Here is a 25562-nt window from a genome sequence, read left to right on the forward strand (position 1 = left end):
TGCCTGCTGCGGCCTCCGAAGAAGTTCGGAGATGCAGTTTCCTCGCAGAAGCCGGGCCGGGGTGCGTCGGCCGCCGAGCTGAGCGTCCTCTGGCTCGGTGGCGGCGGGGGAGCGCCGGGCGCCTGTAGGCGCGGGGCTGGGCGGGGCGGCCCCTCGGCGCGCGCTGCCCGCCCCGGCTCCCAGGGCCGCGGGCCCGCTAGCCCCGCGTGGAGCGAGAGGCGCGCGCGGGCCGTGGGGGCTGGGCCGAGGCGGAGCGCGAGGCGGCTGCGGCGGCAGGAGGCGCCGCGGGACGAGGCAGCGGCCCCCGCCCCCCAAAGTCCGTACCCGCGCGGGGCTGGGGAGCTCGGGGCGGGGAAGCCGCGGGGCCGCGCCACGTCCCTCGCCCGCCCCAAAGCGGGTTTTGCAGGCGGCTCTAAGCTGGGGGCTTTTGTGTCTGCGACTCGGGAGCGGCGAGAGCGCAGACCTCATCCTCAGAGGGCGCTGTGAGTGCGCCGCCAGGGCCGGGCCGCCCGCCTCCCGCCTCCCCTGTCAGCGGCTCCTGAGGCGGCGGTGGCGGCGGCGGCGGCGAAGAAGAAGGAGTGGGAGGAGGCGGTGGCGGCGGCGCACTCGTCCTCCGCACACGCCGGCCCCGGGCGGGGGGCCGCCCCCAGGCCGCTCTCCCGCCGCCGCCGCTGAGCCCGGGTGGCCCCAGCACGCCGCCCGGCCGCCCCGAGGCCTCGTCCTCCTCCCAAACTTTGCAAAGTCGGCCCGCGTCCCCACCGCCCTCGGCCGCGCCTCACCTCGGAGGCTCGCCTCGCAGCAGCAGCGGCCCCGCGAGGAGGAGGAGGAGCCGCCGCCGCAGCATCAAAGAGACCGAATTCCCGCGGCCTGGGGGGGAGTCATGCTTTGCGGTCTGTAATGTCAGCAGAACAGGAGAAGGATTCCATTTCGCTGAAGAGAGTTCGAGGTAACCGAGAAGGGCGCCGGGTTGAGGGGAGCGGGGGGAGCGGGGCGCGCGGGGGCCGCGTGCCCACCGGCCGGGAGGCAACGGGGCTCTGTCCGGGCCTAACTCCGCGCAGCCCGCGTCCCGCCTGCGCCCCGGGGCCCGGGCTGCGGTCGGAGGCGCGCGGCCGCCGCGTCCCCTGTGCCGAGCCCTAGCCGCCCCGACTTTGTGTTAGGAGGCAGTTGAAGCCGCACTCAGCATCCCTTCATACCCCTCTCCTCGCCCACCTTACCTCGTTGGCCAGACACAGCACAATAGGCAGCTCAGAGGGTGAGAAAGGAACACCCCCTGGCAGAGACCACGAACGATGCCCTCCATCCCCCCCCCCCCCAAAAAAAAGTAAGTTGGACCGCACTGGAGTTGACGCTCTTGCAGAAGGTGTGCCGGGCCTCCGTGTCTCTCCCAGCCCCCCTTCCCATTCTCCAAAAGGCAACAAACATACAGCTTTATTTTCCATAGGCTTAAGAGGAGAACCTATATTCATTCAAAAGGCTTTTCTCTATTGGCTTATGGATAAGAATCAAATCGCCCCAAATCAGTTTTATACACGGCTGGCTTGCTTCTTCCTTGCACACTAGTTAGGAATTTTCCTGCTGCCTTACTATCTAAGAAGTATCAGAGGGAACGATGTGCCAGACAAAAGATAACGCATGTAAGTTCACAGACACCAAGTGCCGTCTGGAAATTTGGGGAGTATCCTCCAGCTCTTATTTCCAGCTTTCAATAGGGTTCAGGCCAAAAGTCCCAAAGTTGAAGTAATACTGTTTGTTCAGTAAGCAAATATTTATTGAACATCTACTGTGTGCCCGGCACTGTTTTTGGCACTGGGATACCGCGGTGAACAAAGCAAAAAGACCATCTGCACCCAGGAGGAATGCACACTCTTGTAGGGTAAACAAATGATGAACAAATAAAAGGTATAGGATGTCAAATGGTAAGTGGTATGGAGAAAATCAAAGCAGGGAGAGTGGTTAGAAAATATGTATGAGGGTGGAGAGGTAGCGATTATGTATAAGAGGGCTCAGCTGGAAGATGATGTTTGAGCAAAGACCCAAAGGAAGTGACAGAGCAGAGCCATATGGATATGTGTGGGTATAGCAGTGTTGGCAAAAGGAACAGCAAGTGCAAAGGCCCTGGGTCTGGAATTTGCCTAGTGTGTTCAAGCAACTGCAAAGAAGCTATTGTGAGTGAGCAAAGGGAGAGTAGTGTGAGCTGAGCTGAAGTATGGAGTGAATGTGTATTGGCCTTGTGAGCCATTTAAAAGATTTGGGCTTGTACTCTGAGATAGCGCCTGGATGATTTTGTGCAGAAGAGTGAGTGATCTGCCTTATGTTTTTTTTTTGCGGTACGCTGGCCTCTCACTGTTGTGGCCTCTCCCGTTGCGGAGCACAGGCTCCGGACGCGCAGGCTCAGCGGCCATGGCTCACTGGCCCAGCCACTCCGCGGCATGTGGGATCTTCCCGGACCGGGGCACGAACCCGTGTCCCCTGCATCGGCAGGTGGACTCTCAACCACTGCGCCACTGGGGAAGCCCTGCCTTATGTTTTTAACTGGCTGTTCTGCGGAGAATAGACTGTAGAGAACAAGGGCTAAAGCAGGGAGGCTAGTTAGGAAGTTATTGAAATAATCCTTTCATCCAAACAGGATAAAGTGCTTTATAAATCAGTAAGTAGTAAGGTAAATTTCCAATTGACTTAAGTGATGTAGAGATCAAGGACCACAGTCATTCATCTATGTTTTTGTTCCTTGTGACTAGAGATTAAACCTATAGAACTGGCTTGTGACACAGTGACAATGTGATATCCAAATAACATCACTTGAGTATTTAGTTAGAGATTGATTTTCTTAGCCCTTTAAGCAAAAACATAATTTAGAGCAGAATATTGTTTTTACAGGCTTAAAAGCACAATCTTTCATTTGGTGAAGGTTTTCTATTTCAACTTTCTTTTCTCTTTGTTGTTATGAATTGCCAAAGCCTTTAAGGAATATACCTTTCTGAGATAGTTATTTCTTTGATATGTTTGCCATGTTATTTTGCCTACTATTAAAAATTATTTTGGGGTTGAAGGAAAAGAAAGCTTTATCAAGTTTACACCTTTGAACTCAATTATCAGTCTTAATCAAACGTAATTTTAAATAAAATTGGTGGGTATTTTATTGTGCGTCAAGACTACAGATCTGTCTTTGTTTTATTACAACTGCTGGTTTTAAGTTTGATGCCCTAGTTGTTAGAAGTTGACTTAGGTGTCAGCTCAAGAATATTCTGAGAGTTAAGTACCAAAATAAAAGACAAAGCACTTTTTAAAATAAAAAGCCAATATGAAGAGGGGTTTTTATGATGTCATTTTGTACTAATTAGAACATTAATTTTTAAAACATTTTAAAATTATTTTATAATCCATAAAAGGTACCAGATTATCTACATGAGCTCTTCTGAAGCACAATTCTGCTGAACTTCACTGCCCTGGAGCTTCTAGTTATAATTTGTATCATCAGACTGCACGTAGAATGTGGTGTTTGCAGAGCATAATCTCTTGAACAGTGCTTCTCAAACTGTTTCTTATCCAATGATATATATATAATCAGACTTTTTAATGGTTATGTATTTATTTCATGTGTATTATCAAAAATATAAGTTATCAAACCTTTTGCTTAGGATAAGACTAAGATATAGATAGACATATCTTTCTCTATATATAGAGAAAGACCTATATATATTTTTTAAATTTAAAGGAATTACTAGAAAATAATATTATAGACATAACTCAGATATGGCAAAATTATGACAAAGTGAATGACTAAGGACTTTGTAGACCAAAAGCATCGTAATCCCCTAGGATGCTTATTCAAAATGTAGCTTCCTGGACCCACAGAATCAGAATTTCTGAGAGATTTCTCTGCATCTTTAACAAGCTCCCCCGGTGTTCCTTATGTACACTAAAGTTTGAGAACTGCTGCTGGTAGACCTAGATTGTGAAGGTAAGTGGACCAGAGGAAGCTGATCGGTGGTTTTCCAAACTTGTCCTGATAGTTTATTTATTTATTTTAATTTTACTTTTTAAAATATTTATTTATTTGGTTGCGCTGGGTCTTAGTTGCGGCAGGCAGGCTCCTAAGTTGTGGCTTGCCAGCTCCTCAGCTGTGGCATGTGAACTCTTAGTTGCGGCATGCATGTGGGATCTAGTTCCCTGACCAGGGATCGAACCCGAGCCCCCTGCATTGGGAGCCTGGAGTCTTACCACTGCACCACCAGGGAAGTCCCTGTCCTGATATTTTTTTTTTTTTTTTTTTTTTTTTTCCGGTACACGGGCCTCTGACTGTTGTGGCCTCTTCCGTTGCGGAGCGCAGGCTCCGGACGCGCAGGCTCAGCAGCCATGGCTCACGGGCCCAGCCGCTCCACGGCATGTGGGATCCTCCGGGACCAGGGCACGAACCCGAGTCCCCTGCATCGGCAGGCAGACTCTCAACCACTGCGCCACCAGGGAAGCCCCGTGATATTTTAATATTAGATTCACAATTGCTATTTAATGGCAAAGTATCTTACTATTTCCTACCAGTTCTTACTACTCCCCAAACCCTCAGCCCTGGGTTGTAAGACAGATCCATGAGGATAGGTGCAATATCTTGATTATCCTTCTGTTTCTTTCCTAATTGCCTTGCTCACAGTAAATACCAAATGAACGAATGAGTGAATACATGAAGGAACTGATTCGTATCATTATGCTGCTTTCGGATTGTCCGTAGCCCCTCCTACCACTTTTACTTGACCTTTTTCCTTATTTTAACCAACACTCCCATTATCCAGTATTTTTAGAACTCTTAGGTGTTGATCTGATGATGCTATTCATTCATTTATTCAACAAATATTTGTTGGGCAGTTATAGTGCCAGACAGTGAGAATTCATTGATTAAGAAGACATAATACCTGTCTTCAAGAACTTTTAGTGTAGTCTGGGATACTGACAAATAAGTAATCAATTACAAACAGCATGATAAATGCTGTGATAATCTACAGGAAATAAAGGAACGTATATAACCTATCTTTAAGGGAGTCAAGGAAGGCCTCCTGGAGGAGAGTTCTACGAAGTGGTGGGTGTTCCTTTGTTTTAAATGATGTAGAAAGAGCAGCAAGGAGGATGAGGGATGAGAAAAAGGTCTAGGAAGTTAGTGGTGATTTTGAGAAGGCATTTTTGGGAGAAAACTACATTTCAAAGTAGTGAATATTAAGTGGTGACGATATAATTTAAAAGAAGCTTGGTGATAGAAGGAAAGACATAGCCAATAACTTGGAAAGAGAGTGAAGAGGAAGTTTGTATGGGTTCTCTTTTATTTTTTCTCCCTTGAAAAATGACAGACGTATTAGTAGACAAACAAAAGAACCTGATTTAGAAGGAGAGGGGAGAAACTGAAAAAGCAACAGAAAGAGAGGATAATTCATTAATAAAGCATTCAGTACATGTTTTTTAATATCTGCCATGTGCTAGGTATTCGCTGTTGTGGAAGCTGGGCATTAGACAGACAAGACTCCTCATAAATCAGGTTTCTGCATATGAGAGAAGGAATAGCAACAAGGATGCAAATGAAGAGTTAGTTTTGGGGGAAAAAAGAGAAAATGAAGGAAGAAAAACAAATTTAGAGATGAAGAAGGAAGTTGAAGCATTCATTTCAGATGAAATGCTTTTTTTTAAACATACATGCCACATTTATTGTTTCAAATACAGTTATGTCTGATTTATTACTGATTTTGCCTGAAGAAGTTAAGACAGCAGACTTATGACTCATATCAGAACTATGGTGAACACTATATAGTATCAAGATAACTCCATCTAGACTATGAACAAATGATAGTTCTTTAGTAAAAGCAGAAATTTCTCTAGTCATGAGGCAAAAGTGATTAAGTAGCTATCTGCTTTTAAAAGACTGTGCACCCTCAGATGAAACACTTTTAACCAGAGTTAGAAATGACATTGGAGAGGTAAGCATGTATTTTAGAATGGCATAGTAACACAAAAATGTCACAGAAGTGCTAAAAGTAGACTGTACTACAAAATATAGACCATCTTGATCAGAGAAGTGTATGGAAGATTTGGATTAAGATTGAAGAGGAGGCATAATTTACAGTCACAGAATTGAGGGAAAGAACTGACGAGAGAAAGTCTGCAGGAAAGGATTGGGGTTTTTTGTCCTTTTGTTTTTTAATTGGCATATGTAAGGGCTAGGCAGAGTGTCAGGGAAGCGAGTTTGGTTTTCAACACATTGAATGAATATCCCCCTGGGATGTTGCAGTGTATGCAACAGATACACGTGGTTTGGACTGAGGCCGGTGGTCTGAGCCAGAAATAGAGATCTGGAAGTTATCAGTAAACATGTGAATACTAATTGATGCCTTGGGAGTAGATGAGCTCACCCAAGAGAGTGAGGAGTGAGAAGAGAAAAGCATTGAGAAACGCAACTTTAGGAACACTAACATTTAGGAGATAAAAGGGGAAAGAGGACCCTGAAAAACAGAATGCGAAGGAGTAGCCAGAGAGGTAGAGGAGAAAACTGTAAGAGAATGGTGTCAGATATATAACAGGAAGAGTACATTTATGAGGGGGAGATAAATGGATTTTGTTGTTAACAAGTACAATGAAAGGTGTCTATCTGTGAGACCTCCAGCATGTTCTTTCTCCCATATTCCCTAACCTGATGAAGATCATTTATCTAGTGATCCAAACCCATGCCCCACTGCAACTCAGCACTGTCCCAGAGTCCTAGATTATCTGTCTCCTTAGTATGTTTTGAACCCATCATCTCCTCAGTCTTTCCACAACCACTTCTTTAGTTCAGGTTTTGATTATCTCTTTGCTTATTATAATAACCCTATCACTGGTTTCAGTGGCCTCCCGTTTTGTCTTTCTTAACCCATTTTGCACATTGTTACTTACTGCTGGTGGTAAGTAACTACCATCTATTGAGTACTTACCAAGCAGTTTGCTAAGTAATTTAAATGGATCATCTTGCTTAATCCTCTCAATAACCCTATAAGCTGGCTGATATCATCATTCTAGGTTTATAATTGAGGAATTGATATTCAGAGAGGTTAAGTAATACGTGGTTAAGTAACATATTCAAGTTTACCCAGCTAGTAAGTGGCAAAGCTAGAACTTAGATTCTAGGGCCCCAAATCTTAGCCAGTATGTTCCATTGCTATAATGCTTCCCAAACACAATTTAGTCATGTTACTCTTTTTTGTAAAATTCTTCATTGGTTCCCCATTGCATTTAGGATAAAAATCCAACCTTCTTATATTAATCCAATCCAACCTTCTTATATTTTTATTTGGCCCAGGCCTACCACTTAGTCCTCCATCCTTCCTATTCCATGAAATGCTTACCCTTGTCTCCCATGCTCCAGTTCTGAAATAGTCACATTTCCTCTCTAGATGTTGTCATGATCTCTCATGTCTTTAAATTTGTCTTTGCACATTCTGTTCCTTCTGCTAGGCATGCCCTCTTTTTTCCCATCTTTGGTAAGATACTCATCCTCAAAGCTTCAGCTCCACCAAGACCGCCCATTATTCGAGGTATTGATGTTATTGTATAGAGTCAGCTTCACACTTGGATGCCATCCACCCACCCTCCTAAGCTTTACCTTTGTGAGCAGCCTTAAACCTCATGTACCTCAGGAATGCAAAGATCATTAGTTTGGGGCGAACAGCTGGCACAAGAACCACAAATATATGAAACTTTAAATCACTGATGTTGAGGGCTCTCTGAATTTAATATATTTATTACATACCCAGATTGATCTAGGTTTGGGGCATCACATAGCAGACACTTTCTGCCTTGCATTCTAAAAGGAAATAATGTCTTTTTCACTTCAATCATATAAGACCATTTTGCCAAATGCTTAATAGAATTCATACAATACTATATTCACTTTTTTTTTTTTTTTTTTTTTTTTTTTTGCCGTACGCGGGCCTCTCACTGCTATGGCCTCTCCCGCCGCGGAGCACAGGCTCCGGACGCGCAGGCGCAGCGGCCGTGGCTCACAGGCCCAGCCGCTCCGCGGCATGTGGGATCTTCCCGGACCGGGGCACGAACCCGCGTCCCCTTCATCGGCAGGCAGACTCAACCACTGCGCCACCAGGGAAGCCCTATATTCACATATTAATTCACAATATTTCCATTCCATGGTAGAGACCAGTATTACAGAAGTATGTGTTTCAGGTGAAGGTAAAGCTGTTAGCTAAGATGTTCACATCCATAGTAAATGGTAGAGTAAACTGACATTATATCCCAGACTTCTCTGCTGTTGTGAAAAACCGATACTTGAGTGTCCACTGATTGTGCTGACACTGCTGGCTATTAGATATTTTGATAGGATGATAAATACTATAGAAGATGAAATGAAGTGCATTAGTGGTATAGTTTAGTCTAAAGGAAAGCAAAATGAAAACTAACAATTGAGTACCCATTGTGTACCAGGCAATGTGTTAGGCACTGTCTTAGTCCGTTTGGGCTGCTGTAACAATACCATAGACTGGGTGGCTTGTAAACAACAAACATTTTATTTCTTACAATTCTGGAGGCTAGAAAGTCCAAGATCAAGGTGCCAGCAGATTTGGTGTCTGATGAAGACCCACTTCGTGGTTCATAGACAACAATCCTTCTCACTCTGTCCTAACGTGCGGAAGGGGCTAGTGGAACTCTCCCAGGTCTGTTATATAAGGGCACTAAATCTCCCAGATCTGTTTTATAAGGGCAGAGCCCGCATGACCTAATCTCCTATCAAAGACGCCATCTGCTAATACCATCATAATGAGGATTAGGATTTCAACATACGAATTTTGGGGGAAAACAAACCTGGGTTGAGTCATTTAATGAGCCTAGAATACATCGTTATACCACATACACAAAATAAACACTTATTTGGAATAATGATGAAGCAAGTCTCTTTAAAGGAAAATGTTGATTATAAAATATTTTAAAATAATGTAGTCACATTACTTATGAGAACAGTCACTGTCACAAACCATTATTGTGAATAAAGTGAGTTTAACAAAGGAAAAATTTTTTTTTTTGCGGTACGCGGGGGCCCTCACCACTGTGGCCTCTCCCATTGCGGAGCACAGGCTCCGGATGCGCAGGCTCAGCGGCCATGGCTCACGGGCCCAGCCGCTCCGCGGCATATGGGATCTTCCCAGACCGGGGCACGAACCCGTGTCCCCTGCATTGGCAGGCGGGCTCTCAACCACTGCGCCACCAGGGAAGCCCCCAAAGGAAAAATTTAAATATATTAAAGGCACACTGCTATCTATTATACAGAATAGTGCCTTCACTCCCTTTTAAGGACATGGGGCCAAAATAGATTGAGTCTTTAATAGGAAGAATAAAGAAGTTGTAACTAGACCTAAAAAAAAAAAATGCATAAAAGGCCTAAAGTAAATAATCCACTCTTTACAAAATAAAAAGTACTTACAAATAAAAGAATGATTTTATACTTACAAACAGATTTCATATGAAAAGGACATTGATTTGTAGCGTCTTTAGATGGGGAAGAAATTGTATCATTTAGTAGGTTGGACTCTCCTCTAAGACTACAAGTAGAGAAACAACTTAAGCTTCCAGCTCTAAATAAAGGTTAAAGGGTGAAAGGAGAGGTAAAACTATTTTTGTGCTTATTTGAGATTGATTGGCATAATGAAAAGTGATAATATATAGATAAAATTCCTTAACTTAAGATGAGAGAGGTTTCTTTTTCTATTGTTGATATCACCCTTTCCCACTTCTCTTCCGCCTTGTGCATTCGGAGGGCTCTGGGAAGGTAGGAGTGAAGAGATGAGTTGAAGAAATTCAATTATTAACAGAAGGATCAGAGTAGCCACTGTTACAACAAGATTTGGAAGTTCCCGTTTTCTTGGTTCTGTGCTCCACAACTCTCAACTTCTGGCTGAATGTTCATGGTTTACCTTGCAGAGTCAGCTGCAGCAGATATGTAGAGCAGATAGACGCTTTGGTACCAAAAGTTATTAAGGTAACCTAAATAACTAGCTTTACTACCACTACTTTCCCCTCCCCTTGCACTTCGTTTTTAAAGAGTAATAATTACAGAAATTCTTGGTAGCTTATATTCTGATTAGCCCCAATGACCATGAATCTGATCTAACATTACTTATTAACATCATGGAGATGACAGAACCACCAGTATTACATGTAGCAGTGGGAGGGACCTAGGTAAGGCCAAGAGTCAGAGTCATTGGAAATGTTACATAGTTAACTTTTTAGATGAACAATAAGTGAGGCAGCTGAGACCAGTGGGAACTTGAAGATTGTTTTATGAAAGGAAATATTAGACTCTTAAATAAAAAACTAATACTATAAAACTCAATTTTCAAAAAAGAATTTTAGGTGGTTTTGCTTACAGATTACTTGAAAATAATGAATTTATTTAAATGATTCCAAATGTCAGAGTTTTGCCTTACAGTAAATACAGGAATTATCATAAAAGTTTTAGAAAATGAACAGAGATGGTAGATACTAACCATTAAGAGTACATTTTGTCCATCTTTAACTTACAGCATTTTAATAGTAAAATTATAATTATTCAGTAGTCTTAATAATGCTGTGAATGGTAATTTATATATTCTAGATTAGAGACTAATTTATTAATAACATTTTATTTTTTAAGAATTACCTTTTTCTGTTGATAACTTTTGTTATAATGAAATACCCATAAAAAATGTTAGGAAGGACAGGACTTTGATGTTTGGACCTTTTGTTTATTTATATAGCCACTTTATTATTTGACCTCAAGCCCATTACTAATTCTTTTCCACAGAATTTCTAGGTATTCAGATTCAAGAACAACACATTTCTCTGTTCAGTATGTTAGTATATACTGTTACGGAAAACTGCATACAAATTGTTAATATGAACTCATTAGTTCAGTGTATATAGGCTACTGAAAGTTATACATTGGTTAAGTAGTTTAGCCATTCCTGAACCATATGGTTTTGAATGAATGACCTTGAGGAGTGCACTGGATCTCTCTCTTAGTTCTTTACTTACCATCTATTCAAATGGGATTGCCATGTCAAATTAAAATTAAAAGATAGGAGTCCCTTTGTCATTTTTTTATTAAAATTTTTTTTAATGGTCACAACTATAATTTAATGAATGTTTATATTTTTCCCTGTTTATAGTTTTTTTTAAATTAAAGTTTAGTTTATTTACAATATTATATTAGTTTCAGGTGTACAACATAGTGATTCAGTGTTTTTTATTGATTATATTAAGATAGGAGTTCCTTTAGTTTGAACCAGAAGTTTCCATTTTTGCCTTTTGTGGGCCACTGAGGAAGACAGTATATGTATAAGATCTTAGGGAGGCAAACTACTATATTAGAAGCAGATAAACCTAGTTTTATCCGAGCAACAAAACAAAAATAAATAATTCGAACTTCATCAAAATTAAAAACTTATGTGTTTTACATCTGATGATTCTAGTATCCTTAATATATACATAAAGAATTCTTAAAACTTAACAGAAAAGACAAACACTCTAACTAAAAAATAGGCAGAGAGCTTGAATAGGCATTTCTTCAAAGAAGATAAAGAAATGGTCAATAAATAAATGCTCAACATCATTAGTAATTTTGGAAATGCAAATTAAAAGCACAAGGAGATACCACTTCATACTCACTAGAGTCACTATATTAAAAAAAAAAGCCTATAAATCTTGGGGAGAATGTGAAGAAATTAGAACTGTCAGACTTTAGAGGTGGGAACATAAAATGGTGCAGCCACTGTGGAAAATGGTTGGGCAGTTCCTCAAAATGTTAATCATAGGGATACTATGTGACCCAGCAATTCCACTCCTAGGTGTATACCCAAGAGAATTGAAAACATACATTCATTTAAAAACATGTGCGTAAATGCATTATTCATAGTCCCTCCAAAATAGAAACAACCCAAATGTTCACCAGCTGATGACTGGATAAACATAATGTGGAATATTGTTCAGCCATAAAAAAGAATGAAATACTAATATATAAAATTACGTGGTTGAACGTCAGAAATGTTATGCTAAGTGAAAGAAGCCAAACTCAAAGCCACACATTAGGTGCTTCCCTGGTGGCACAGTGGTTGAGAGTCCGCCTGCCGATTCAGGGGATACGGGTTCGTGCCCTGGTCTGGGAAGATCCCACATGTCCGGGAAGATCCCACATGCTGCAACGCGGCTGGGCCCGTGAGCCATGGCCGCTGAGCCTGCGCGTCCGGAGCCTGTGCTCCTTAACGGGAGAGACCACAACAGTGAGAGGCCCACGTACCGCAAAAAAAAAAAAAAAAAAAAAAGCCACACATTATATGGCTAACAGGTATGGGGTTTCTTTTTGGGGTGCTGATAATGTTCTGGAATTAAATAGTGGTGATGGTTACACAGCCTGGTGAATATGCCCAAAACCCACTGAATTGTACACCTAAAAGCAAAAGAAAAACAAATACTAGTTTTAGATTTCAGAGCTGCTTTTTTACCAGGGGTATGATCCGTACCTTTACAATTCCATTTCTTTTTCTTTCTTTTTTTAAAATGGGGATGATTTTCCTCATAGGTTTGTTATGAAGATTAAGTGAAAGAACATAGATATAGGTATAAACTTCTAAGATGGTAGAACAAAGGTACCGTACAGATTCTCTTCTAAATTTCAAGTGAAATGAACCAAAACAGTTTTAAAAAACAGCAAAAATGTCAGTGATAGCAGCAAACAAGGGAAGTGGCATTGCCCGGTAACATAAATCTGGAACAGGGTGAAATCTGGATCACTGTTTTAGGCTTCTAAAACAATCCCTGCCCCTTGGAAGCTGCTGGTGATTTACAAAATTTTGAGAATTACTAATAACCTCAAGTCTGGAGAAAAGCAAATTAAATGAGTAGTCTTGTCTTCTCACTCCTTTGAGTAAGAAAAAAAATGAGTGAAACAGGGGAAGTTTCTGTTGTTGTTTTTAAAGGACTCTCTGACAGAAAAGAAGCCTTCAGGGATACAAATTGAATCAGAGGACTCAAGGGAATCCTCCCATGTGAATGGGTTACTGCACCCCCCGACTAGGTAGATGTGCATTTAACAGAATCTTAGAATTAAGAGCCTGGATGTTTCAAGGAAGCACAACAGGTTAATCTTACTAACATAGGCAAGCATTATAAAGAGAATATTAGCATATCCAGTCACATAAATATAACATTCATATAAAAATTAGTAAGTTGGGTTTACTAACATAGGAATGTCAGGCTGGGTTCAACATTAAAATAAGGTAAAGGGGACTTCCCTGGTGGCACAGTAGTTAGGAATCCACCTGCCAATGCAAGGGATACGGGTTCGAGCCCTAGTCCAGGAAGATCCCACACGCCGCGGAGCAACTAGGACTGAGTGCCACAATTACTGAAGCCTGCATACTCTAGGGCCCACGAGCTACAACTACTGAGTCCATGTGCCACAACTACTGAAGCCCGTGTGCCTAGAGCTGGTGCTCCACGAGAGAAGCCACTGCAGTGAGAAGCCCACGCACCACAACAGAGTGGCCCCCACTCGCCACAACTAGAGAAGACCCAACACAGCCAAAAATAAATAAATAAATAAATTTATAAATAAATTTATAAAAATAAATAATGTAAAGGAAAAACATCATATGATTATCTCAATAGATGCAAGCCATCTAAGCCAGGCAAACAATCTTAGATAAGAATAAAAGGGAGTCAAAGTTATGCACATTAAATCAGAGCTTAAAAGGTCTGGGCAAAGTTACAAGATAAAAATAAAAGCATGATAATTATGTAAACATACTGTAGCAAACTAGTGAACTGACACAAAGAATAAGAAGAGAAAGAGCATGCAGAAGATGAAGAACCCATAACCTACAGGACAGAAGGAAATAACTCACATGTACTTCAAGTTGTAGAACTTAAATAAAATAAGAGCTCAAAGACAAGATAATATTAAAACACAGAAGAAGGGTAAATTGCAGACCTAAGGAAATAAATTGACTAAAACAACATATATAGAGAACAAATTACAAATTAGAAACAGAATAAAGATAGTTAACAATTAAGTTACATAATAGAAAAACTTCAGATAATCAGATTAAGTGCAGATGAAAAAGACTAGTCAGATGAGCTAATAGGTATGGAGCTAAAAAATCTCCCCAGCATAATGATAATTAGTACCCCTGAAATAGAGCACTGAACAAATAGAGTGGAAAAAAAGTATTCAGAGATATGAGAAAAGAAAATTTACCTGAAATCAAGAATCTAGAGATAGAAAATACCCTGCTAAATTTAGAGAGGGAAAAAGTAGAATAAGATGTGGTACTATACTATCCTCAACTTTCAAAGTAGGAAGTCACTTGACACCATCTAAAGACTGAAAAAAGAAAAACCATAATTTCTCCAACTTAATGTTTTTCTTGTTGTCTTTTCTTAGCCTTAGAGAATTATTTTCAAAAATTTCTCTTCTGGTGAAGAAACATTTAGCATATTCTCCAGTTTAATTTATTTCTTTTTCCTTTATTAAATTCTAATAAAGTTAAAATTTAATGCTTTTTTTTTTTTTTTTTTTTTTTTTTATGCGTTACGCGGGCCTCTCACTGTCGTGGCCCCTCCCGTTGCGGAGGACAGGCTCCGGACGCGCAGGCCCAGCGGCCATGGCTCGCGGGCCCAGCCGCTCCGCGGCACGTGGGATCTTCCCAGACCGGGGCACGAACCCGCGTCCCCTGCATCGGCAGGCGGACTCTCAACCACTGCGCCACCAGGGAAGCCCTAATGCTTTTATTTAAAAAATAATAGCCCATTTTTGTAAAGGTATTACTATCACAAATTTATACACAGGAGGAAAAGTAGGTAGGTAGATAGTAAGCTAAATCTCTGGAATGATGTTAACGTAGGAGTAATACTATTTTCAGCCTAGGAGGTGTTTGAAATATGTATCAGTCAGGGTCTAGCCAGGAGACAGAAACCAGACTAGCTATTTTTAAATTTATTTATTTATTTGTCCTTGGCTGTGTTGGGTCCTCGTTGCAGTGCACAGGCCTCTCACTGCGGTGGCCTCTCCCGTTGTGGAGCACGGGCTCCAGGGGGGTGCGCTTCAGTAGTTGCGGCAGGCAGGCTCAGCATTTGTGGCTCATGGTCTCTAGAGCGCAGGCTCAGTAGTTGTGGTGCACGGGCTCAGCTGCTCCGCGGCATGCGGGATCCTCCCGGACCAGGGCTTGAACCTGTGTCCCCCGTGCCGGCAGGCGGACTCCCAACCACCGCGCCACCAGGGAAGCCCCAGACTAGTTATTTTTAATGGAAAGAATTTGATATAAAGTATTGTTAACAGATATTAAACTGGCAAAATAGGATACTAAAGTTTTTACAGAGGTAACAACTGTGGGAAGCAGCTACCATTCTTAAGGCTGAAGGACATAGGAAAGAGGTTGGAATTATTAAAATATATAAACTCACAAGAGGGTCCCTGTGGAGTTTAAACTCAGGTCTCTGAGAAGGGGGTGCTGCTTAGGCTGGTATGAATGCCTATGACGTTAGAGGATGGGCCCTGTGGGCCTGGGACTCAGACACCAGGTGCTGATGTCTCTGAGGAGGGCACAACCAGGCTATCTGGGATAATATGTGAGCTAAATAAAAACAGTATTATTTTGTTCTAGATGGCTAGCCAGAACAGGGAGTACCTTTCCACTTATTAGAAGTCTTCCTCTTTGTCCCTCAATAGGGCTTTTAAAAAATTTTTGTTCATACTGATCTTGTGCACTTCTTAAATTTATTGCTAGCTATTTTAGTTTAGTTTTGTTCCCGTTAATGAAAGCTTATCTTCCACTTTATCTTTTAACTGGTTATAGTTTGTAATATGAAAGCTTTTGATGTTTAGATATTAATTTAACATCCAGAATCCTTACTAAAATTTTGTTATTGTTGTCATAGTTTTTTACCTCCACAATATTTAAACCTCTTCTAAATAGCTCTTACAGAAATCTGCTTTGCATTTTTATGTGTGGAACTATTGCCAGCACGCTGATTTCTCTTTATTGCCAAGTACCATTACTTTTCCTGAACTACTATTGTAAAGATATCATTACTGGTCTCCCTGCTTCTACCCCATTCCCATCACCAATTTATTCTCAGCACAATTGCTAATGTAATCTTTTAAAAACATAAATCGTGTTACTTTCCTGCCCAAAATCCTTAAATGATCATCCACTGTTCTTAAAATAAAATCCAAATTCCTTACCATAAACTATAGGGCTCTATGTCTCAGTTGGCTTGCGCTGCCATAACAAAATGCCATAGACTGGGTGGCTTAAACAACAGAAATTTATTTTCTCTCAGTCTGGTGCTAGGAAGTCCAAGATCAAGGTGCCAGCTAGTTTGTCAGCTCCTGGTGAGGGCTGTCTTCCTGGCTTGTAGATAGATGCCCATCTTCTTGCTTTGTCCTCATATGGCCTTTCCCACTGTTTGCGTGTGGGAGGAGGGAGGGTGGAAAGGAGGAAGGGGGTGTGGAGAGAGAGAGAGTTCACTTTCTCTTCTTAGAAGGCCACTAATCCCATTACCCTCAGGACCTAATGTACCCCTAATTACCTCCAAAAGCCCCCACCTCCAAATACTATCACATTAGGGGGCAGAGTTTCAACATATGAATTGTGCGGGGTCGCGAGCATTTAGTTCATGACACTCTAAAATGATCTGGTCCCTGCCTGTCTCTTCAGCCTCTTCTAAAGGTGCTCTCCAGAGTTCCCTAACACACTGGCCTCTTTTAAATGTCTCGGACAGGATGACACATTCAAGCTCCTTTCTATTTATTCTCTCTGCCTAGAGGCTTTTCGTTCTGCTCTTCATATGAGAGATTTCTTATCATCTTTTAGGACTCAGTTTAAATATCTCTTTCTCGGAATCCACATGTATGAGCAAGTCTCCTATAATTCTCTGTCAACTCATTGGATTTATTTATTTATTAATCTATTACAAATATGTATTATAGTTTACTACAAATGTGTATCTACATATATGTGTACATAATTTTATTCTGTCTGCTTTTGTATATGTTCAGAATTCTCTGTAATAAAAAGTGTGCTTTTTTAATGGAAGAAAATCCTATGTTTTTTTAAACTTGTTAGATTCACAGTCAAGCTTTTGCTTTTGCTTGATCATATTGAGAAAATCATACTCACATACATTGTTGTATTTTGACAATACCTTTCAGAATTAAGAGGCACATACCTCTGATGCCATAATTCCAGTCCTAGGAATGACTTTTACATGAGTGTAAAGACATTGATACATGGATTTTCATTGCAGAACAGCAAAGGTTTGAAAACAATCAAAATATCCATCAATAGGGAGGGGACTAGTTTAATGAATTATGGTATAATCATACTCTGAACTACTCACTTATTAGAGAATGGAGCAGTTCTATATGCAATGACACGGAATGATTTCCAAGTAAGAAAGCAAGGTACAGACCATTGTTCCATACTAAGCATGCCATTGTTTGTGTACTCCCCAGAGATATACTGGAATTTATCTAGATTATCTTTGGAAAGATAGATCAGAAACTAGCAACAGTGTTTGCTTCAGGGATAGGAAACCAGATGACTGAAGGTTTGAGGGTGGGATGGAGAATTACTTTTTCACTGAAAGAATAATAAAAAATGCTATGGGGTAGAGGTGAATGACTGATTCTGGCTGAGATTATGGGGAAGACTTTTTGGAGAACAAAGATAATAAGAGCTTAGTATTGCTTTTATCTAATAAAAATAGGAAACATATTAACAGGTAGCTATAATAGATATTGCTATGAGAGATATAAATTTCACTTATAAGTAGAAATACTATCTGGATTTATTTATTTATTTATTTTTAGGTGGTGATAGTGGACTGGATGGGTTAGGAGGACCAGGTGTACAACTAGGAAGCCCAGATAAGAAAAAGCGCAAGACAAATACCCAGGTAAATTGGCATTTTCTTTAATAACAGTTTTTCTTCACTGATATGATCAGGCTATGAGGTAAATTTAACTTTCGTCATGGGTTTTGTTTCCTATCCTAATTCAGAACCTAGTAGTGAATTCTGCAGTGATTTGTTTTTTGGGTTTTTTTTTTGCTTTGCAGCTAGCGGCTATTATTGGACTGTAAGCCTAGAGTGAATATTGCAAGAAGGAAGTGTAGGCAGATAAATTAAAATGCTTACTCTTAAAGCTAATTTAAAAGGAATGGATGCCTGTACTTTTATGAAAAGATTTAAAAATATATGGACACAAGTTTAACTTGGAGTAATGTTCAACTATTATAATAAATCAGTAGTATGTACATATCATGAAGCAATCATGATGGAAGCATCTTTTGTCTGAAACCTTTGGTTGTAATAGACAGTTATAAATACAGACTTTCTTGGTTTTATCCTCTGTAAATTTGAAGCACTGTTTTTATTATAAAGACTGCAAGTAACTATGAAATGTGTACAGATTACCTGTGTCCATTTCGGCCACACTGTTAAGCTTGCAGTTGTGACTAAAACTGGCAGTTTATTTTTCCAGTCTGAGGCCTAGGCCTTAGTGCCTTGGGAATACTTTAATAGCTAACTCTCTGAAGTTAAGCTAGGGAAAGAAATTTAGATCCTGTTTACTGTTATTTCATTTTATGGCTGTTTGGAGGTATAAAGGTGCTTTCAGTTAAAATTTTAAGTGAAAGATTCTAGAGTTACAGGCAAGCATATTCAATGAAAATTATGGTAATGAAGCTTCTTTTGAAGGCTGAATACTTCTAGGGTTTGTAACAATTGATTTGAGCTCAAAAAAGTACACCTTATTTCCTTTCCTAAATGAAAGAAACCTACACAGTTTTATCATTAAATATAAATAGAAACATTATTTGGAATTGAAAGGTCAGGTGAAGAATTAAATTTTTGTAACACTTCAAAAGAAATTTAAAACTAAGTTCATAAATGTTAACATTTATGACTTCTTTGATCAAAAGCATGTATTTTACATTCTCATTTCAGGGGCCTTCTTTTTCTCCATTGTCTGAGTATGCGCCACCACCAAATCCAAACTCTGACCATCTAGTGGCTGCTAATCCATTTGATGACAACTACAATACTATTTCCTATAAACCACTACCTTCGTCAAATCCATATCTTGGCCCTGGTTATCCTGGCTTTGGAGGCTACAGCACATTCAGAATGCCACCTCACGTTCCTCCAAGAATGTCTTCCCCATACTGTGGTCCTTACTCACTCAGGAATCAGCCACACCCATTTCCCCAGAATCCTTTGGGCATGGGTTTTAATCGACCTCATGCTTTTAATTTTGGGCCACATGATAATTCGAGTTTTGGAAACCCATCTTATAATAATGCACTAAGTCAGAATGTTAACATGCCTAATCAACATTTTAGACAAAATCCTGCTGAAAACTTCAATCAGATTCCTCCACAGAATGCTAGCCAAATATCTAACCCTGACTTGGCATCTAACTTTGTCCCTGGAAATAATTCAAATTTTAGCTCTCCATTAGAATCTAATCATTCTTTTATTCCTCCCCCAAACACTTTTGGTCAAGCAAAAGCACCACCCCCAAAACAAGACTTTAGTCAAGGAGCAACCAAAAACACTAATCAAAATTCCTCTGCTCACCCACCTCACTTAAATATGGATGACACAGTGAATCAGAGTAATATTGAATTAAAAAATGTTAATCGAAACAATGGCGTAAGTCAAGAGAATAGCCGTTCGAGTAGCACTGAAGCTACAAACAACAGCCATGCAAACGGGACACAGAATAATCCACGACAACCTAGAGGTGCCGCAGATACATGCACCACTGAGAAAAGCAATAAATCCTCTCTCCACCCAAGCCGTCATGGGCATTCTTCTTCTGACCCAGTGTATCCTTGTGGAATTTGTACAAATGAAGTGAATGATGATCAGGATGCCATCTTATGCGAAGCCTCTTGTCAGAAATGGTTTCATCGGATCTGCACTGGAATGACTGAAACAGCTTATGGCCTCCTAACAGCAGAAGCATCAGCAGTATGGGGCTGTGATACCTGTATGGCTGACAAAGATGTCCAGTTAATGCGCACTAGAGAAACTTTTGGTCCCTCTGCAGTGGGCAGTGATGCTTAATCACAGGCATTAACTACAGTGGTTTTTTTCTCCTGTGTATTACAGAGGTTCAGTGACACAGGATTTTAATGTTTTACATTATTTTTTTAAATGCACACACAAAAAATTATTTACCTTTTAGTTTTTATTAATAACCACTTCATTGCTAGTGCAGACTTTGTATTGTTTTTGTTTGCTATCTTAAATAAGAATAATGTATATGGGGGTGCATTAGAAAGTAATATACAAGTGAATTTTAGTTTGTAATCATGAACATAAAAGCCTCTTGAAGCTTCAAGATAATATATAGCAAATGTAGGCAAGTTTTGACTTTTAAAAGTTAGAATCCTTGAAAAAATGTATCAGTTGACCCTTGAACAACAGAGGTTTGAACTGCCTGGGCCCACTGATTTTCAATAAACACATACTATAGTACTACATGATCCACGGTTGATTAAATTCCAGGATGCGGAACCACAGTTTTGGGGGGCTGACTATAAAGTTGTATTCAGATTTTTGACTGTTAGGGGGTCGGCACCCCTAGCCCCCGCGTTGTTCAAGGGTCAGGTGTATTCCAGTACTGAACTTTGGCAATATCAAATTAAATATTTAGTTCAAAAAAATATTTGAGGATCCATTTAACATGTTTTCAGAAAGAATATATGTAGCTAAAACATGGAAGAAATCATACATTTCAATGAGTGTTTTAAAAAATAATAGAGTATGACACCAGATTCATCCCATATTAGGGTCCTTGAAATTAGTGACCTTCATATTATCAACTCAGTCTTTCCAGGATGTCTGTTTGTACAGATACGAGACAGATGTTAGCATATAGTAGATGTTCAATAAGTATTTGTTGATTAACTTGTGGATTGTACCACATGAAATTGCTAACATTAGATCAGTTGAAAATTGACTACAATTAGTAGAGTTGTCATAAAGGATTTTTTAGTTGTGCTATTTAGAAATATAACAGTATTATGCTCTTCACTCTTCAGTTTGATTATTGAGTTGTTTTTTTATTGTTTTCCAGAGAAATAAATAAGACAGTATCCTCAGAAGAATTGTGAATACTTTTCTTAATATCATTTCAAACCAGGGACATATTGCAAATGAGATAGGTAGAAACATCAATTTGGCCTTAGAGGGCTCTACTGGCCAAAGAGTGGTGGGTTGAAAAATCTTGTTCTGGGGATCTGAAAATTAAAACTGAGCCTCAGGGGAGTTCAAAATCCATTTTAAGCAAAGATCAATGAAGAGCCAAGATGAGAGCTTACTCACAGTTCGAGGCCCTGCAGCAGACAGGAGTTTCCGCTGTGACTGGGGAAAGAGTAAAAATGGACCTGAGAGTATTCTCTTGAGAGATGATTAAGAATGGAGACAGTTGGAGGTGCACTAATTAAGATTTGAAACAACAGAAGCCTGTTTTTGGAGTGGATCATAACCTGTGACCCAAAAAAAGGATTCTATATGACAATTGATAATAATTTATACAATGGTTGGATGTTGGTAAATCTCCCAAACTTGAACCATCGTTGTGACCAAAAAAGTTCTGAAGACTACGTGGTGACCTGCAAAAGGGATACTTTAAACCTTGGTGAAATGACAGCAGCAGCAATATTGCCAAGAAATTTAAATTATGCATGAAAATTTTGATTATAGTCCTTCGGTTAATAAACATGAACCCACACTTTTACATGACAGCACTGGTGTCACATGTCACAAGCCACTAAAGCAAAGTTAATTGAATTATTCAATTCTGTTGTTTACAGTGTAGTCACCAGAACTTTATCCAGTGAACTGGTATAGTTTTCATCATTTGGAGATTTTTCTAAGAAACTTCATATTCTCCAATTGAAAAACAGTAATTGGAGGGTTTGAACAGTTTATACAGCCTAGCAAATGATGAATTTTATAAAAATGAAATATTTAATGTCCTATTAGAAGAAAACTATTAATGCTTGTGATGTGTATTTTGTTTGAATAAAACTTATTTTTTTAAGTAGCGTTTTAATTTTGACCTACAGAAACAGCAATTTCATATGGTACAAGGCAATATAAGGTTTTCTCCATTTACCTGTGACTAGTTAGAGATGAGTACAAGATATTTTAAATATAGTTGTAATATAAATGTCTTTATAGTTTTAGGAAATGAAATGATATAAACTCTAATACTAGGTACTCCTGTGTGTGAAACCTTTACCAGTTGAAGCAGGTAAAAATGCAGTAGTTTGGGCTGACTCTTGACGTTTGGTGTGTTCAGTAGCATACTTGGAGGTCACATGATGCTTACATTGTAGTTTTTGTTAAAGATACATAATTTTCTAAATGTGGAAGGACTTAATTATGTTGTTTTTGAAATCCTGCAGATTTTTGAGATATGATGCACTGTATGCTACATGCCTAGTTCTAGCATCAGATCATGGTTTGTTTTTTATTAATGACTGAATACAGTTAGGTAGATGCTGAGTAGGACCTTCCAGTGTCTTCAGGAGTGAACACTTTACACGGTAGTACTCAAGTTGTGCTCATTGCTAAGACTCATTATGCAGTTTCTAAAGCCCTCTATTGCTTACACTTTTATTAGTAGTTTTGTGAAAATGAAATAAGCTCTCCCAAGTTAGTCTAAAAATACTTGATCTATAATGTGATTCTTTTATTTTCCACTTCCAAGTAGTTGTTTTTAAAAACTTACAAACAAGTGAATTTTTATTCTTGTATTTAGGTCTTAAGAGCACCTTACTTAAATACGCATCTGTTAAATTTACAGAAGAAAAACCCGTGGTTGATTTTAACAGTGAATCCTAGGCAAACTACACTCATAGCTGTTGAATGTTTTCATGTATTTGAATTAATTTTCTTACTAGTTCCACATTTGTCTCTCCATAACACTGTCAGAAGTTATCTAGAGGCTTTTTGGTAGGGAAAGTGGTGAACTATAAGAATGGCCAGATATTAATTTGCCTAATGTGGTTCAAAGAAGGCTATGATACAAATCAATATGGCTTTCTTAAGACAAGTGATGAGCTGCCCTAAACATTTAAAAAGTACTCAGTGAGGGAAATAAATGCACACAGGTGGCATAATCTTCCAGTAGCATCGCACCTTTTTTGGTGTAATCCTTTTCCATCACTGAAAGGCCTCATCTCACATGCACACATACACGCAAAGACACACGTACATGCAATTGAGCAGGAAATCTTGGGGTTTCTCCTACATTCTCAAGCTTTGCCAGAGTTCAACCTGGCTATCAGCAGCTAGGCTCTCTCACCAAGGCTAGGTTACTAGAAAGTTTTAAAGTGTCAGTTCCTTTCTCAGAACTTGCTTTGTTCATTTCACTAGAGAATTCCTGATCCACTTGCTTCTAGATGCTACTGGACTCCCTAATGCAGGAACAGCTTAGCTTGCTATAGAAAAATAAATTATTTTTCAGATAGAGTGCTTGGAATTAGATTTGTGATCCATGTTTTCCTTTTGTGTGAAATACTTTAGCATACTGCTATTATGATTCTTGTTATCCAGACTAGAAGATTATGTACATAAAACTGAAGATTTTCTTGTACTAGTGCTTATTCTTCATAGATGAACACAATATAAAGAAATCCAATTTGTGTGTGTGTGTGTGTATGTGTGTGTGTGTGTATGTTTAGACTCCCAACTCTGCCTAGTGGTAGGAAAAAAACTTCAATAATAGGTTACCCTGAAACCTGCTGACTTTAATCATCCAGATAAAATATCAGGAGTTTTCTTCTAATATTCTTTTACATTTGTTTGTCTTGAACAAACTGAGTGCTAGTACTTATTGTCCAACATACTATGGTAATTGTTTGTAATAGTAAAATATATATATAAGCAATGATTTTTAAAGGGAGCTCGAGAGTTTTTGGATTTCTTTTTTGCAGTGTGTAAAGGTTTCATATGCATGAACATTTGTGCTATTTAAGATTTTTTTAATTAAAAAAAAGTTTAATTAAAAGCATCCCGATTCCCAAAGTTCATTTGTAAATAGTGGTTTAGAACTCTGTATAAGATGATTAGATTCTTAGGGACGCTCATAAAGGCTTATTTACACCATCATGTAGTTAACAATATTGTATCATACTGAGTGCTCAGTCCTCTTTAGGGAATCAATCAATGTAGGAAGGAGAAAGAAGCAGAGGTCTTTCCCTTTTTCTGATTTGGTTCAGGAAGGTTGAGTTGTTTGGTGTGTTTCCCAGTTGCCCTCTTCCCATCCTAAACTCTCAAGTGGAATGCTATATAAACCAACTTGCTTTGTGCCTTCCTGGATGCTCTGTACTTCAAAATTTCATATCTTTCCTCTAATCAGAATTCTCATTTCTTTGTTGGCTGTGGTTGGCTAGATTTTGAGGGGACAGTCTTTTGCAGCAAGATTTGAACAAAGATAATGAAGTGGGATTAAATTTCTCTTTTTTTAAAGACTTTATTCAGAATGAATCTTTAATATCTTTGATTTCATACAATATGATCACATTTAGGCACCATGGAAAGCAGTATTTTTATCAAATTGACTGATACGTTCTTGAGAGTACTTCCCAATCTCCTTTAGGTTGTGGAGACTTCTCACAATTTATTTTCCTCTACTTCTGAACTCAGAGATTTTCTTCTCATTTCCAAATTTTAGCAACTTCCCCCTTTTCTCTATTCCATTTATCTGATAAAGCAGCATAGAAGTTATATCTGTAATTTTCCCACTCTTGGTACAGTGATGGGCTTAGAGGCATCCCTGGAGTAAAGGGACTAGGGATGGGATTAGTATCTCCCAAGACAAGGGGTCTAGGGCAAATAAAGGGAAGAAAGTTTTCATTGAAGACTTTTAATGAAACCCAATGGATAAGCTTCGTCTTTGTCATATTTTGTCGAAACACATTACTTGTAATTATATTAAAACTTACTCTAAATACCTGTACTTCTCTTGTTCTGTATGTAGGTGATGTAGATGATGTTGCTTGTTAGTTAAAATATCTTTTACAAAAGAAAGTCCTGCTTCTTATCATGATGTATGTGACTTAAATGACTGTTTCATATTAAAACTATTTCTTCCTTATGTACTGCTTACATATACCTCTTTTTGGGATATTAGTTCAGTACTTTTATACAAATCTGAGTGTGTTCCACATTGGTGACATGTATTTTTGCAGTAAATTTTTGTTTTGTTCTTAGAGCATGTTTAAAGTAACACATGCGCTAGTGCTGTGATCTGTGGCAAAATTACTGTAATTCAAATTGGAAAATAAAATGTTTCCAGACTTTGTCCAACATTTATTCCTATGACAAAGGAAATTACTATGTAATACTAATTATTTCATATGCTGGTATGTTTAAGCTACTCTATGAAGTATGTGAGACATCAATATTTATGGGTTAGTAGATGGCCTGATGTCTTTGAAATGGGAGAGAGGGGTAAAATTTGGTGTTGGCAATTCATAGCA

At 39.5% G+C, this 25562-nt stretch overlaps 1 protein-coding gene across 1 annotated transcript; it reads left to right on the forward strand.

The window, feature by feature from the left end:
* The first annotated feature begins 571 nt into the window (after nt 1-571).
* On the forward strand, nt 572-25177 carry PYGO1 (pygopus family PHD finger 1). Its single transcript, XM_032624665.1, has 3 exons — nt 572-946; nt 17870-17955; nt 19006-25177. The coding sequence occupies exons 1-3, from the start codon at nt 898-900 to the stop codon at nt 20128-20130; spliced, it is 1260 nt and encodes a 419-aa protein (XP_032480556.1). The 5' UTR covers nt 572-897; the 3' UTR covers nt 20131-25177.
* The last annotated feature ends 385 nt before the right edge of the window (nt 25178-25562 follow it).

The sequence above is a fragment of the Phocoena sinus genome, chromosome 2 (genome assembly GCF_008692025.1).
Source record: "Phocoena sinus isolate mPhoSin1 chromosome 2, mPhoSin1.pri, whole genome shotgun sequence".
In the NCBI taxonomy this organism is placed as follows: Eukaryota; Metazoa; Chordata; class Mammalia; order Artiodactyla; family Phocoenidae; genus Phocoena; species Phocoena sinus.

Bases quoted from the DNA above. Each gene is read 5' to 3' on its own strand.
- PYGO1 (XM_032624665.1), top strand. From the start codon at position 898: ATGTCAGCAGAACAGGAGAAGGATTCCATTTCGCTGAAGAGAGTTCGA. The intron at 947-17,869 runs GTAACCGAGAAG...ATTTATTTTTAG, and splicing joins TTCGCTGAAGAGAGTTCGAG to GTGGTGATAGTGGACTGGAT. The intron at 17,956-19,005 runs GTAAATTGGCAT...TTCTCATTTCAG, and splicing joins AGCGCAAGACAAATACCCAG to GGGCCTTCTTTTTCTCCATT.